Genomic DNA, 13,061 nt, shown 5'->3' on the forward strand with positions numbered 1-13,061 from the left:
GTATCCTGTGCCCGCTCCCAGAACAAGGCCTCCTGTGTGTCTCTCCAGTCCAGTGAGGATCCATGGCACGAAGCCTCCAGTGATGATCCATGGCACGAAGCCTTCAGTGATGATCCATGGCACGAAGCCTCCAGTGATGATCCATGGCACGAAGCCTCTAGTGATGATCCATGGCACGAAGCCTCCAGTGATGATCCATGGCACGAAGCCTCCAGTGATGATCCATGGCACGAAGCCTCCAGTGATGATCCATGGCACGAAGCCTCCAGTGAGGAGTCATGGCACAAAGCCTCCAACGACAGCCTCCAGTCCGGAGCCTCCAGCGACGGCCCCCTGTCCTGGTCCTGCGGCGAGGGTGCCCAGTCTGAGGGTGCCAAGCCCAGGGCCCGCGGCGAGGGTCCCCAGTCTGGGGCCCGCAGAGGGGGTCCCCAGTCCGGGGTCAGCGGCGAGGGTCCCCACACCAGAGGCGCCACCAAAGTGGGGTGAGCCAGAGGTGGAACGGGGTCTACGTCCCGCACCAGAGCCGCCACCGCGGCTAGAGGCCCACCCGGACCCTCCCCTATAGGTTCAGGTTTTGCGGCCGGAGTCAGCACCTTTGGGGGGGGGGGGGGGTGGTACTGTCACGCCCTGACCTTAGAGAGACGTTTTATTTCTCTATTTGGTTAGGTCAGGGTGTGATGTGGGGTGGGCATTCTATGTTTTGTTTTCTATGTTTCTTTATTTTTTTTTGGTGACATTTGAAATAAAAGGAAAATGTACGCTCACCACGCTGTACTGTGGTCCACTTCTTTCGACGGCCGTGACAATGAAACTTCAAATTTTTCTCTAAACTGTGGAACACCACTGACTGTGAAAAAATGCTAACTGATATAAAGCTCACTGTGAGATGCTATAATTAGTACATGATTTACTGTATACTAACGTGACTCAAACATTTGGTGGATCTGTCATGATAGATGAAATCATGAGGTCCTAACCCTGTTGTGAGAGAAGATAAAATGCTTTGTCATCATTCTGTAGCAAACTGTTGCATATCACTGATATGATGTTTTGTAAAACATGACTTCATCCCTCTGGGTTTGACAGAATTCCATTATCTTGATCCTAAACAGTTGTGTGTATGTATAGGATCATGAGATTATAATGTTGGTGCATGTGACTGTGTGTGTGTGTGTGTGTGTGTGTGTAGTCTTTCTGGATATTGACCTCAGTGTTTCTTTCCTACCTGGCATTAGATATTGGAGGTATAATGAAGACATGAGAAACATGGACCCTGGTTACCCCAAACCCATCACAGTGTGGAAGGGCATCCCTGACTCTCCTCAGGGAGCGTTTGTGGACAAGGCCAACGGTAGGCCATGCGTTCCTCCCTCTATACCCCTCAAACTCAACTCCAGACTTCAAAGCCAGTTCCATAGCGTTTTTTTCATTGTTCCTCTCTAATCAGAGTCTAATTTAGACCTGGGAGACCAGGTGGGTGAAATTAATGATCAGGTAGAACAGAAAACCAGCAGACTCTGGACCTCGTAGGGTAAGAGCTGAATACCCCTGCTCTATATCATCCTCCATTTCTGCATCACATCTCTTTATAATGACTAAAATAGGCCTCTTTTCTCTTTATATAGTCTACTTATGCCTTGCTTATCAGTACAGAAAGTAAAGATTGGGTTATAAAACTAGCAAACCAAAGAGAAACTATTAGCTTGTATGAATGTTTAAATGTTGAGTTTTTTTCCTCCTCCTTTGAACAGGATTCACCTACTTCTACAAGGGGAAGGAGTATTGGAAGTTCAACAACCAGCGGTTGCGTGTGGAGCCGGGCTACCCCCGCTCCATCCTGAGGGACTTCATGGGCTGTGACGGCCTACCAGCTGACCCCGACTGGGACTGGAGCCCTCCGGAGGTGGAGGAGCGCCACTACGACAGCAGCAGTGGTGACGTGGACATCATCATCAAGCTGGACAGCACGGGGGGCACTGAGAAGGCCGTGGCTATCGCCATCCCCTGTATCCTGGCGCTGTGCATGATGGTCCTGCTCTACACCGTGTTCCAGTTCAGGAGGAAGAGCACGCAGAGACACATACTGTACTGCAAGCGCTCCATGCAGGAGTGGGTCTGATCTAAACCAGAGAGGGGACTGGAACTGTAGAAGTGTATGGAACTCCCACTAGGCACTGTAGGGAAGAGTTATCAAACTCCTATTGTTCTGTAGTTGTTGAACTAAGCCCTTCTGTGGATGGACAGTATATACAGTACAGTAGAGGAGTCCTCCTAACATGGTCAAAACAGTGCTTTGCCCTCTTTGTGACATGCAAGGTGGAGTGAAGCTAGCCCTCTCATTCAACACTATGAGGGACTGTGGCTGCCAATTCCAACTGAGAGGCATTTGCTCTAGACTATCTTTGTGTACACTAGTTATTGGAGAAAGAGGAAAGTTGTGTGGGACCTATGTCTATCTCTGTCTCTGCACGCCCCTAACAAGCCCTTACTAACTACAGTACAGTGGACCATTTAGTAATAGGCTACTACTTTTGATTTTCATGTCCTAGTAAAGTTCAAGTTGCCCAGACTCTGTGCTTTTTGATTGAATTATCTTTAAAAGATTAGTACTTGTGAGGTGGACTGTCTGATACCCAAACCAAATATGACCTTTGACCTATCTTCCTTTCCCAGAAAGGATTATGACTCTGGATTCTTTGTTGGGATGTTTAATTCTAATCCATGGATCTAACATCATTGTGACATTCCATCACACTCACGTTTTCTTTGACTATGTCTTTTCCATATATGCCTGTGACCATCTGTCTGGTCTGGTCTGGTGTGCTCTGGTCTGGTCTAGTGTGCTCTGCTCTGGTGTGCTCTGCTCTGGTCTGGTGTGCTCTGGTCTGGTCTGGTGTGCTCTGCTCTGCTCTGGTCTGGTGTGCTCTGCTCTGGTGTGCTCTGGTCTGGTGTGCTCTGCTCTGGTCTGGTGTGCTCTGCTCTGGTGTGCTCTGGTCTGGTATGCTCTGCTCTCTGTCAAGTTTCACGTTTTATTTGTCACATGCACAAGTACAGTGAAATGCATAAATTGCAAGCCCTACCCAACAGTGCAGTATTTAATATCAAAATACTATAACTAATAAAAAATACAATAAATAAAAAAAATTGAGAAATAAGAGAGGAAGCTATATACAGGGTAAGTGCCAGTACCAAATTGACAATGTCTGTGGTCTAAGGGAGGCAGCAGCAGTTAAACAATTTAGGGGCGCACAAATACATTTAAGAGCACACAAAGACATTTAGGAGCACACAAAGACATTTAGGAGCACACAAAGACATTTAGGAGCACACAAAGACATTTAGGAGCACACAAAAATATTTAGGAGCACACAAAGACATTTAGGAGCACACAAAGACATTTAGGAGCACACAAAGACATTTAGGAGCACACAAAGACATTTAGGAGCACACAAAAATATTTGCGGTAACACGCCGTTTTCTTTTTAGTAATGGTGCAAGCATGATGGTCATGAATCTGGTCTCAGTGTGTTCTCCATGGCACTCAGGGCCTGTGGTACAGTGAAGTAATCATTGCAACAATCATCATCTGGGTGATTTGTTTCTAAGTGCACTGGTGCTCCTCAATTAAAATTCCAGGTCGCACAGCCAAATATTTAGGCGTATATGCGAGTAAAATGGTCGCACTGTAGAGCTCTGTTATATCACGTTCCTCTCGACGTGTGTGAAATGACTCAGTATGTGAGATTCCCGGTGAATGTGAAAACATGTATTAGCATTTTTAGAGATTGAGTTTGCCACATTTGTGGTAAAACTTTTTTTTTTTTACTTAAAAAGGATATGGTCACTTATGAAATCAGGATGTTGAACTCTATATCAACAGCTATATCAATAATATATCTTAACCCTTCAAAATCATTATCAAACCATAAGACTAATGTGTAATAACATGTTATAACTATCTTATAACAACCTCAGTTAATTTCTCATTGTTGTTCTCCATGGATTGTTTAAAAGGGTCATAACGAATTGCTATTCATGAACTAAAGTACTGATGGTAATTGTAGTTTTGTTTTTGATTTACATGGCAGAGACATAATTTTTTTCTAAACCATGTTAAATGTTCTGCTCCCCAGTCCTCTCATCATTTGCAGGACATTAAATATTATGTTCACATTGGCAGAGAGGTTCTAAAGAGATATCTTTACTTTCTTCAAACATGCAGTTTCTGTTGTTATTGCATTCTCATATGATTTCAGCTGGAAGAAGAAAGCTTGCCTGCCTTCCATGTTGTCCTACATGTCTTAATGGTATGTGTGCTTGTGGTGAGGGTCTGAAAGACAGGTCTGAAAGCATGGCAGGGTTGGGGTCAAGTCCATGTCAATTCCTGAAGTATGCTGAAATTTAAATTCCAATTTTCATCAACGAGAATTTGGAAGTCAGTGTACTTCCTGAATGGACGAATTAAATTGAAATAGAACCCAACTCTGAAGCAGAGCCAGGCTAGTTCAGTCAATACTGTATTTATTGGTGTATTTATTCCTCTGTGCTCATCAGCACCTTAATCTCGTTGCATTGTTCTGAGGGCAAGATAAAGTCTGTCAATAAAATGGATTTTAAAAAGCAGTGGCGTGTTTGGTCATCCTCGTGCTTGTTTTTTTGTTGTTTTTTGGCATTGTACAGTAGAGTCACATCATTATTGTAAATGTTATTTTCATTTTAAGTGATTAAATTGAAGAAAATTATATTTCTAAGTTATCATACAATAAAATACAGTATTAGTAGTATCAACAGAAATGATGATGAAATAAAATACAATGTTTGAAAGCAGAGAGCTCAAAAGAAAACATTTGAAAAGGGCAAAACCAAAAGGATGAATACGATGTTTAATAAAAGACTTTGCCATTGAAGCCTGCACAGAGAATTCCATTAGTGTGAACAAAGGATCAGCATCAATGCCAAAACAAGCCAGACACTATCATTTATAGTCAAATAACCTGAGATCTTCTTCAAGAAGGACAAAAGGAAACGTTATAAAAATCAGGAGCATTAAAGGTTAAAACTGCCTGGCATGGTTGCCAGCTTTGTCTGTCGGTCTGGAACTTGATAAGTGGTATCTTCACCAGCCTCTTGAGTGCCTCTCTCTCTTCTGCTTTGACACATGCTGTTAAGCCATTAGGGATCATTTGGAGTGCCATTAATGGAAGTGGGTAGAGGCCATTACACAGCATTCGAATACAAGAAACGTGACTTTTGAGAGTTTTTACTAAATGAGCTAATTGTACAGTTACATAGAAAACAACACTGGAAAGGTACATCACCCTTGTCTCATGTACCCTTAATATATACAACAATCAATCCCTAATATGTAAAAGACAATCACAATATAACACACAATAGGCACCAAAAGTCAGCCCATATGCTAAACTGTGCATGTTCTTCTCATCCACATACTGTAGTCTTACAGCTCAGTGTTGAGACATGCTACTGTTTAGTCATTCTTTCAGTGAGAACTTGAAACCGACCATGAACTTCTTTGAAAGACTATTCAAAATAATGCCAGCTGAGTACAAAAAGGTTTATTTCCCTGTACCACTCTTAAAAAGAATGGCAGTTGAGTACAAAAAGGTTTCGTTACCTGTACCACTCTTAAAAAGAATGGCAGTTGAGTACAAAAAGGTTTATTTCCCTGTACCACTCTTAAAAAGAATGGCAGTTGAGTACAAAAAGGTTTATTTCCCTGTACCACTCTTAAAAAGAATGGCAGTTGAGTACAAAAAGGTTTATTTCCCTGTACCACTCTTAAAAAGAATGGTAGTTGAGTACAAAAAGGTTTATTTCCCTGTACCACTCTTAAAAAGAATGGCAGTTGAGTACAAAAAGGTTTCTTTCCCTGTACCACTCTTAAAAAGAATGGCAGTTGAGTACAAAAAGGTTTCTTTCCCTGTACCACTCTTAAAAAGAATGGCAGTTGAGTACAAAAAGGTTTCTTTCCCTGTACCACTCTTAAAAAGAATGGCAGTTGAGTACAAAAAGGTTTCTTTCCCTGTACCACTCTTAAAAAGAATGTCAGTTGAGTACAAAAAGGTTTCTTTCCCTGTACCACTTTAAAAGAATGGCAGTTGAGTACATAAAGGTTTCTTTCCCTGTACCACTCTTAAATCTGAAAGGAACAACGTCTGTTTCACTCCTTCTATTGGAATAGTTACAGTTTTCCCTGACCAAGGTAAAGTAGTTACATAGGTAGCCTACTTGGGGACCATGAAATACAAGACAAAATATAATCTGAGAGATTCTCCTTTGAGATTTCATAGTGGGAATGGTCAAGTTGAGTAAATAATTATATATTTTTTAAATAATTGATAAGTTGAAATACAGTGGGGCAAAAAAGTATTTAGTCAGCCACCAATTGTGCAAGTCCTCCCACTTAAAAAGATGAGAGAGGCCTGTAATTTTCATCATAGGTACACTTCAACTATGACAGACAAAATTAGAAAAAGAATCTAGAAAATCACATTGTAGGATTTTTAATTAATTTAATTTGCAAATTATGGTGGGAAAGAAGTATTTGGTCAATAACAAAAGTTAATCTCAATACTTTGTTATATACCCTTTGTTGGCAATGACAGAAGTCTTCACAAGGTTTTCACACACTGTTGCTGGTATTTTGGGCCATTACTCCATGCAGATCTCCTCTAGAGCAGTGATGTTTTGGGGCTGTTGCTGGGCAACACGGACTTTCAACTCCCTCCAAAGATTTTCTATGGGGTTGAGATCTGAAGACTGGCTAGGCCACTCCGGGACCTTGAAATGCTTCTTACGAAGCCACTCCTTCGTTGCCCCGGCAGTGTGTTTGGGATCATTGTCATGCTGAAAGACCCAGCCACGTTTCATCTTCAATGCCCTTGCTGATGGAAGGAGGTTTTCACTCAAAATATCATGATACATGGCCCCATTCATTCTTTCCTTTACACGGATCAGTCGTCCTGGTCCCTTTGCAGAAAAACAGCTATGGTCCCTTTCCACCCCCATGCTTCACAGTAGGTATGGTGTTCTTTGGATGCAACTCAGCATTCTTTGTCCTCCAAACACGACGAGTTGAGTTTTTACCAAAAATGTCTATTTTGGTTTCATCTGACCATATGACCTTATCCCAATCTTCTTCTGGATCATCCAAATGCTCTCTAGCAAACTTCAGACGGGCCTGGACATGTACTGGCTTACGCAGGCGGACACGTCTGGCACTGCAGGATTTGAGTCCCTGGCGGCGTAGTGTGTTACTGATGATAGGCTTTGTTACTTTGGTCCCAGCTCTCTGCAGGTCATTCACTAGGTCCCCCCGTGTGGTTCTGGGATTTTTGCTCACCCACGGGGTGAGATCTTGCGTGGAGTCCAGATCGAGGGAGATTATCAATGGTCTTGTATGTCTTCCATTTCCTAATAATTGCTCCCACAGTTGATTTCTTCAAACCAAGCTGCTAACCTATTGCAGATTCAGTCTTCCCAGCCTGGTGCAGGTCTACAATTTTGTTTCTGGTGTCCTTTGACAGCTCTTTGGTCTTGGCCATAGTGGAGTTTGGAGTGTGACTGTTTGAGGTTGTGGACAGGTGTCTTTTATACTGATAAAAAGTTCAAACAGGTGCCATTAATACAGGTAACGATTAGAGGACAGAGGAGCCTCTTAAAGAAGAAGTTACAGGTCTGTGAGAGCCAGAAATCTTGCTTGTTTGTAGGTGACCAAATACTTATTTTCCACCATAATTTGCAAATAAATTCATAAAAAATCCTACAATGTGATTTTCTGGATTTCTTTTCCTCATTTTGTCTGTCATAGTTGAAGTGTATCTATGATGAAAAGTACAGGCCTCTCTCATCTTTTTAAGTGGGAGAACTTGCACAATTGGTGGCTGACTAAATACTTTTTTGCCCCACTGTATACAGTACATTGTATTCACATGGTTTGCAATATATATATATATATATATATGTATTTAGTCTTTCACAGCATGGCTCTGGGATACTATCGTATGAAAATCCTGGGCTAGGAAATTTCTGGGATGATGCACCATTTTTTGATACACATTGGAAATGTCTGATTTACCGACAACCGGCAGCCCATAGTCATCTGGATAGAGGACATGGAGGTAATCTGGAGACGTGGTTGACTGTTATCTTTACTGGAGAGGCTGATGTCAGAAAGACTCGTGTTTATTCAATTACTTGTAATGCTATACTGTTTTAAATTGTTTCAATTTAAGTTGTGGAATTGTGAGCGATAATTCTGGAGGATATATTAAAGGTCCTGTGCAGTCAAAAACATGCTTTCCCTGTGAGTGTACAAACTGCTATTTTCATGATATACACTGATCGGGTGAATCCAGGTGAAAGCTATGATCCCTTATTGATGTCACCTGTTAAATCCAGTTAAATCAGTGTAGATGAAGCCTTGAGACAATTGAGACATGGATTGTGTATGTGTGCCATTCAGAGGGTGAATAAGCAAGACAAAAGATTGAAGTGCCTTTGAACAGGGTATGGTAGTAGGTGCCAGGCGCACCATTTTATGTCAAGAATTGCAATGGTGCTGGATTTTTCTCACTCAACAGTTTCCCATGTGTATCAAGAATGGTCCACCACCCAAAGGACATCCAGCCAACTTGACACAACTGTGGGAAGCATTGGAGTCAACGTGGGCCAGCATCCCTGTGGAACGCTTTCAATGCCTTGTAGTCCATGCCCCAATGAATTGAGGCTGTTTTGTGTGCAAAAGGGGGTGCAACTCAATATTAGGAAGGTGTTCCTAATGTTTTGTACACTCAGTGTATACTGTAGATAGACATACAATTGCTGCAGTAATGTGACTATATTTATTAGGCATGTTATGTGTTAAATCTACTTACTGTACTGTTTTTTATTAATTTCCCAAAAGCATCATCATCCTCATGTTAATTAACATCATTCCAAATGACTCAAGATACAACTATGACAGAGACAGACTAACATACAATGAATGAACTGTTAGTTGAAAGGAATCAGAGATCAGGTAGACTTTATCAGACCACATTGCAGAATGCATGGATGGGTGCAGCAGTTGAGATCACAGCAGATGATAGGAGTAAAGTTTTCACATACATGATGGAGTTGGTTTGGTATCCTCTTCAGTAGTTGCTGTTTTCTGGCTTTTTGGGAAGTGTGTCTTTGTGTGCCAAAGCAGTGCAAACCCAGGCTTTATAGAGGATGTTTCCCAAACTTCAACACCATAGGCTTGTCATGTATAACATAAAATAGATACTCGCAACATGGATTTGTAAGACAATGGCATGAATGATGTCTTGGTATTGGGAAGGTTTTGCTTGATCTTTCACAGTTTTGTTAAAGATCTTTTACTCCAGATGGCCTAGGCCTGTCATGTGAGGTCGGTCTAATGAAGGGAGCAGCACAGCATGAATTAGTCAGACCAGGAGCCAGGGTGTGACTTCCTGATTTTGGGACGGTTTAGGTATTCACCCATCATGCATTGTTCTCATTCGTTTGCATTTGTTTTGTTGCTAACTTTTACGTATCTAAAAATGTTTTATGTGCACAACCTACTCGATACATCAAAGGGGGTAACTTAAAGCAATAGTATAAGAGTTGTATGGAATAAAGTTGAGACTGATTGGTCATTAGACCAATGCCTGATGTCATGAGCTGATGGGTTTATGATGGCTTGTTTGTAAGAATGACTTATGACAATAATAAAGTTACATACTTTTGTTGGAACTGCAGCCTGACTCCATCCTTGAGCCTATGTTGTTGCTGTGTAAATGCTGACTCCATCCTTGAGCCTATGTTGTTGCTGTGTAAATGCTGACTCCATCCTTGAGCCTATGTTGTTGCTGTGTAAATGCTGACTCCATCCTTGAGCCTATGTTGTTGCTGTGTAAATGCTGACTCCATCCTTGAGCCTATGTTGTTGCTATGTAAATGCTGACTCCATCCTTGAGCCTATGTTGTTGCTGTGTAAATGCTGACTCCATCCTTGAGCCTATGTTGTTGCTGTGTAAGTGCTGACTCCATCCTTGAGCCTATGTTGCTGCTGTGTAAATGCTGACTCCATCCTTGAGCCTATGTTGCTGCTGTGTAAATGCTGACTCCATCCTTGAGCCTATGTTGCTGCTGTGTAAATGCTGACTCCATCCTTGAGCCTATGTTGCTGCTATGTAAATGCTGACTCCATCCTTGAGCCTATGTTGTTGCTGTGTAAATGCTGACTCCATCCTTGAGCCTATGTTGCTGCTGTGTAAATGCTGACTCCATCCTTGAGCCTATGTTGCTGCTGTGTAAATGCTGACTCCATCCTTGAGCCTATGTTGCTGCTATGTAAATGCTGACTCCATCCTTGAGCCTATGTTGTTGCTGTGTAAATGCTGACTCCATCCTTGAGCCTCTGTTGTTGCTGTGTAAATGCTGACTCCATCCTTGAGCCTATGTTGTTGCTGTGTAAATGCTGACTCCATCCTTGAGCCTCTGTTGTTGCTGTGTAAATGCTGACTCCATCCTTGAGCCTATGTTGTTGCTGTGTAAATGCTGACTCCATCCTTGAGCCTCTGTTGTTGCTGTGTAAATGCTGACTCCATCCTTGAGCCTATGTTGTTGCTGTGTAAATGCTGACTCCATCCTTGAGCCTCTGTTGTTGCTGTGTAAATGCTGACTCCATCCTTGAGCCTATGTTGCTGCTATGTAAATGCTGACTCCATCCTTGAGCCTATGTTACTGCTATGTAAATGCTGACTCCATCCTTGAGCCTATGTTGCTGCTGTGTAAATGCTGACTCCATCCTTGAGCCTATGTTACTGCTATGTAAATGCTGACTCCATCCTTGAGCCTATGTTGCTGCTGTGTAAATGCTGACTCCATCCTTGAGCCTATGTTGCTGCTGTGTAAATGCTGACTCCATCCTTGCGCCTATGTTGCTGCTGTGTAAATGCTGACCCCATCCATGAGGCTATGTTGCTGCTATGTAAAATGCTGACTCCATCCTTGAGCCTATGTTGCTGCTGTGTAAATGCTGACCCGATCCATGAGGCTATGTTGCTGCTCTGTAAAATGCTGACTCCATCCTTGAGCCTATTTTGCTGCTATGTAAATGCTGACCCCCTCCATGAGGCTATGTTGCTGCTGTGTAAATACTGACCCCATCTGTGAGGCTATGTTGCTGCTGTGTAAATGCTGACCCCATCTGTGAGGCTATGTTGCTGCTGTGTAAATGCTGACCCCATCTGTGAGGCTATGTTGCTGCTGTATAAATGCTGACCCCAACTGTGAGGCTATGTTGCTGCTGTATAAATGCTGACCCCATCTGTGAGGCTATGTTGCTGCTGTGTAAACTCCCCTATACTGGATGGAGCAGAAGCGCTATAGTAAGGTATAGCTAGTCAGTTGTACAACTAGTTGTTCAACTGAATGCCTTCAACTGAAATGTCTACTGCATTTAACCCAATCCCTTTGAATCAGAGAGGTGCTGGGGGCTGCCATAATCGACCAATAAAGTTATCTAGTAGACTATAATAGGTTGGACCTTGTGTGCAATTGACCAATAAAGTTATCTTAATCTTAGTCAACTGGGTGGGGTTCCTATGGGTCTGGAGGGATCAGCCAATGATCACAGAATTGGCTTCTTCAAATTTAGTTACCTGATTTAAAGGGCTTGAAGCTGTATCATTGCCATCTAGTGGCCACAATAAATGAATGACACACTGGATTTGGTTCAGGACTCCTGGCGGTAAATCACCAATATAAGAAATGTATGCACTTTTCAAATAAAAAAAGAAGATATGTGACTACTTTAAAATGGAGACGGCTTTGCCCGTGCTCTCAGACGCCATAATGGTTCAGATACAAAGATGAGTCATCTATGATCATACCATGAAAAGAGTAACCCTTGAGTAGTGTAATTCTGTCATGAATAACTACTTATTTCCCCTAATGTTATATTCAGTCATACAGAGCATGTGTCCACTTCATAAAAATAATTTTCCTCAAGAGGTTAAATTAAGTAAAGTGCCAATTAAAGTATCAGGGTTGACCATAACAGGGTTGACGATGTCTTAAATCAGCCATAACTCCTTGTGACAGGGGAAATGGAAGCTTGTTGTGTGCAACAGGGAGGGGAAATTGAATGCAAGCTTCACAAAACATTTCAACTTGGTAAAACATTTCTATCCCATCTATCTACATGTATGTAACAGGGTTGACATGTTATGCTTGACACTCAGTTTTCTACCACAACATCAGAAAATGGCTAAAAAGCGTAGAGCCACCTCATCTGCTCTCACACTATCACTACATTTAAAAAGGAATAGTTTCACCATGTTAAAATGAGAGATCAGTTCGCATAAACCGGGTGGACTTTAAAATTAATTAAATTATCATCTTCTGTAATGACTTTGACAAAGCAACAAAATAACTGGGCTATACAATGAAACCTTTGGGAAATGTGAGGGGTAAGTGGGTTATGAATCCTCCTCGAAGTCAGAAACACACCACGTGTGACGTGCCAAAATGTGGAATTTCAGAGAAAACAACTCATTTATTTGAATGAAAACTCACTACTACTGGATTTTAAAAAACATGGTTTAGTGTAGTTAGAGCATACCTGTATGTGATGCAACTGTTAAAGCTACTACTTACTTATAATCTGACATTAGACAAATGTATGGATTTCATGGATCTGCACTTAAAAAGTAAATTAATATATGCTAAAATCAAGTGGGCCAAAAAAGACAGGTTCTTGCAATTAGTGTAATTGGGTCATAGATAATCTCTATTGAAAGAGTGGTTTAGTCCAGATTCTGGCTCTGGGAAAAGGGCCCCCATGTCTATATAGAGTCTGGATTTTGGTTTAATATCAAATCTAAAGCCCTGTTTATACCTGCTGACAATTTGTCCTGATTTTTTTTCCACATTCTGATTGTGGAGATGGAGATAGTCAAGCACAGATGGGTGTCTGGATATCAATCGAGTGTAAACAGATCTGGATGGTCAATACATTAAATCATCATTATACTGGCCTCTAAAATCAT

General features: G+C 41.8%; 1 protein-coding gene across 4 annotated transcripts in view; it reads left to right on the forward strand.

Moving 5' to 3' along the window:
• The window catches only part of LOC109875080 (matrix metalloproteinase-16-like), a 38,933-nt gene extending 34,309 nt beyond the window's left edge, over positions 1-4,624 (forward strand). For 3 of the 4 annotated variants that reach the window (XM_031810870.1, XM_020467241.2, XM_031810871.1), the window contains 2 exons: positions 1,236-1,351; positions 1,752-4,624. In XM_031810870.1, coding sequence (XP_031666730.1) covers positions 1,236-1,351; positions 1,752-2,119 — 484 coding nt within the window. In that variant the 3' untranslated portion in view covers positions 2,120-4,624. The remainder of the gene's footprint in view (positions 1-1,235; positions 1,352-1,751) is intronic. The other variant, XM_031810868.1, reaches the window with a different exon arrangement.
• The last annotated feature ends 8,437 nt before the right edge of the window (positions 4,625-13,061 follow it).

This window comes from Oncorhynchus kisutch, linkage group LG30, assembly GCF_002021735.2.
Source record: "Oncorhynchus kisutch isolate 150728-3 linkage group LG30, Okis_V2, whole genome shotgun sequence".
In the NCBI taxonomy this organism is placed as follows: domain Eukaryota; kingdom Metazoa; phylum Chordata; class Actinopteri; order Salmoniformes; family Salmonidae; genus Oncorhynchus; species Oncorhynchus kisutch.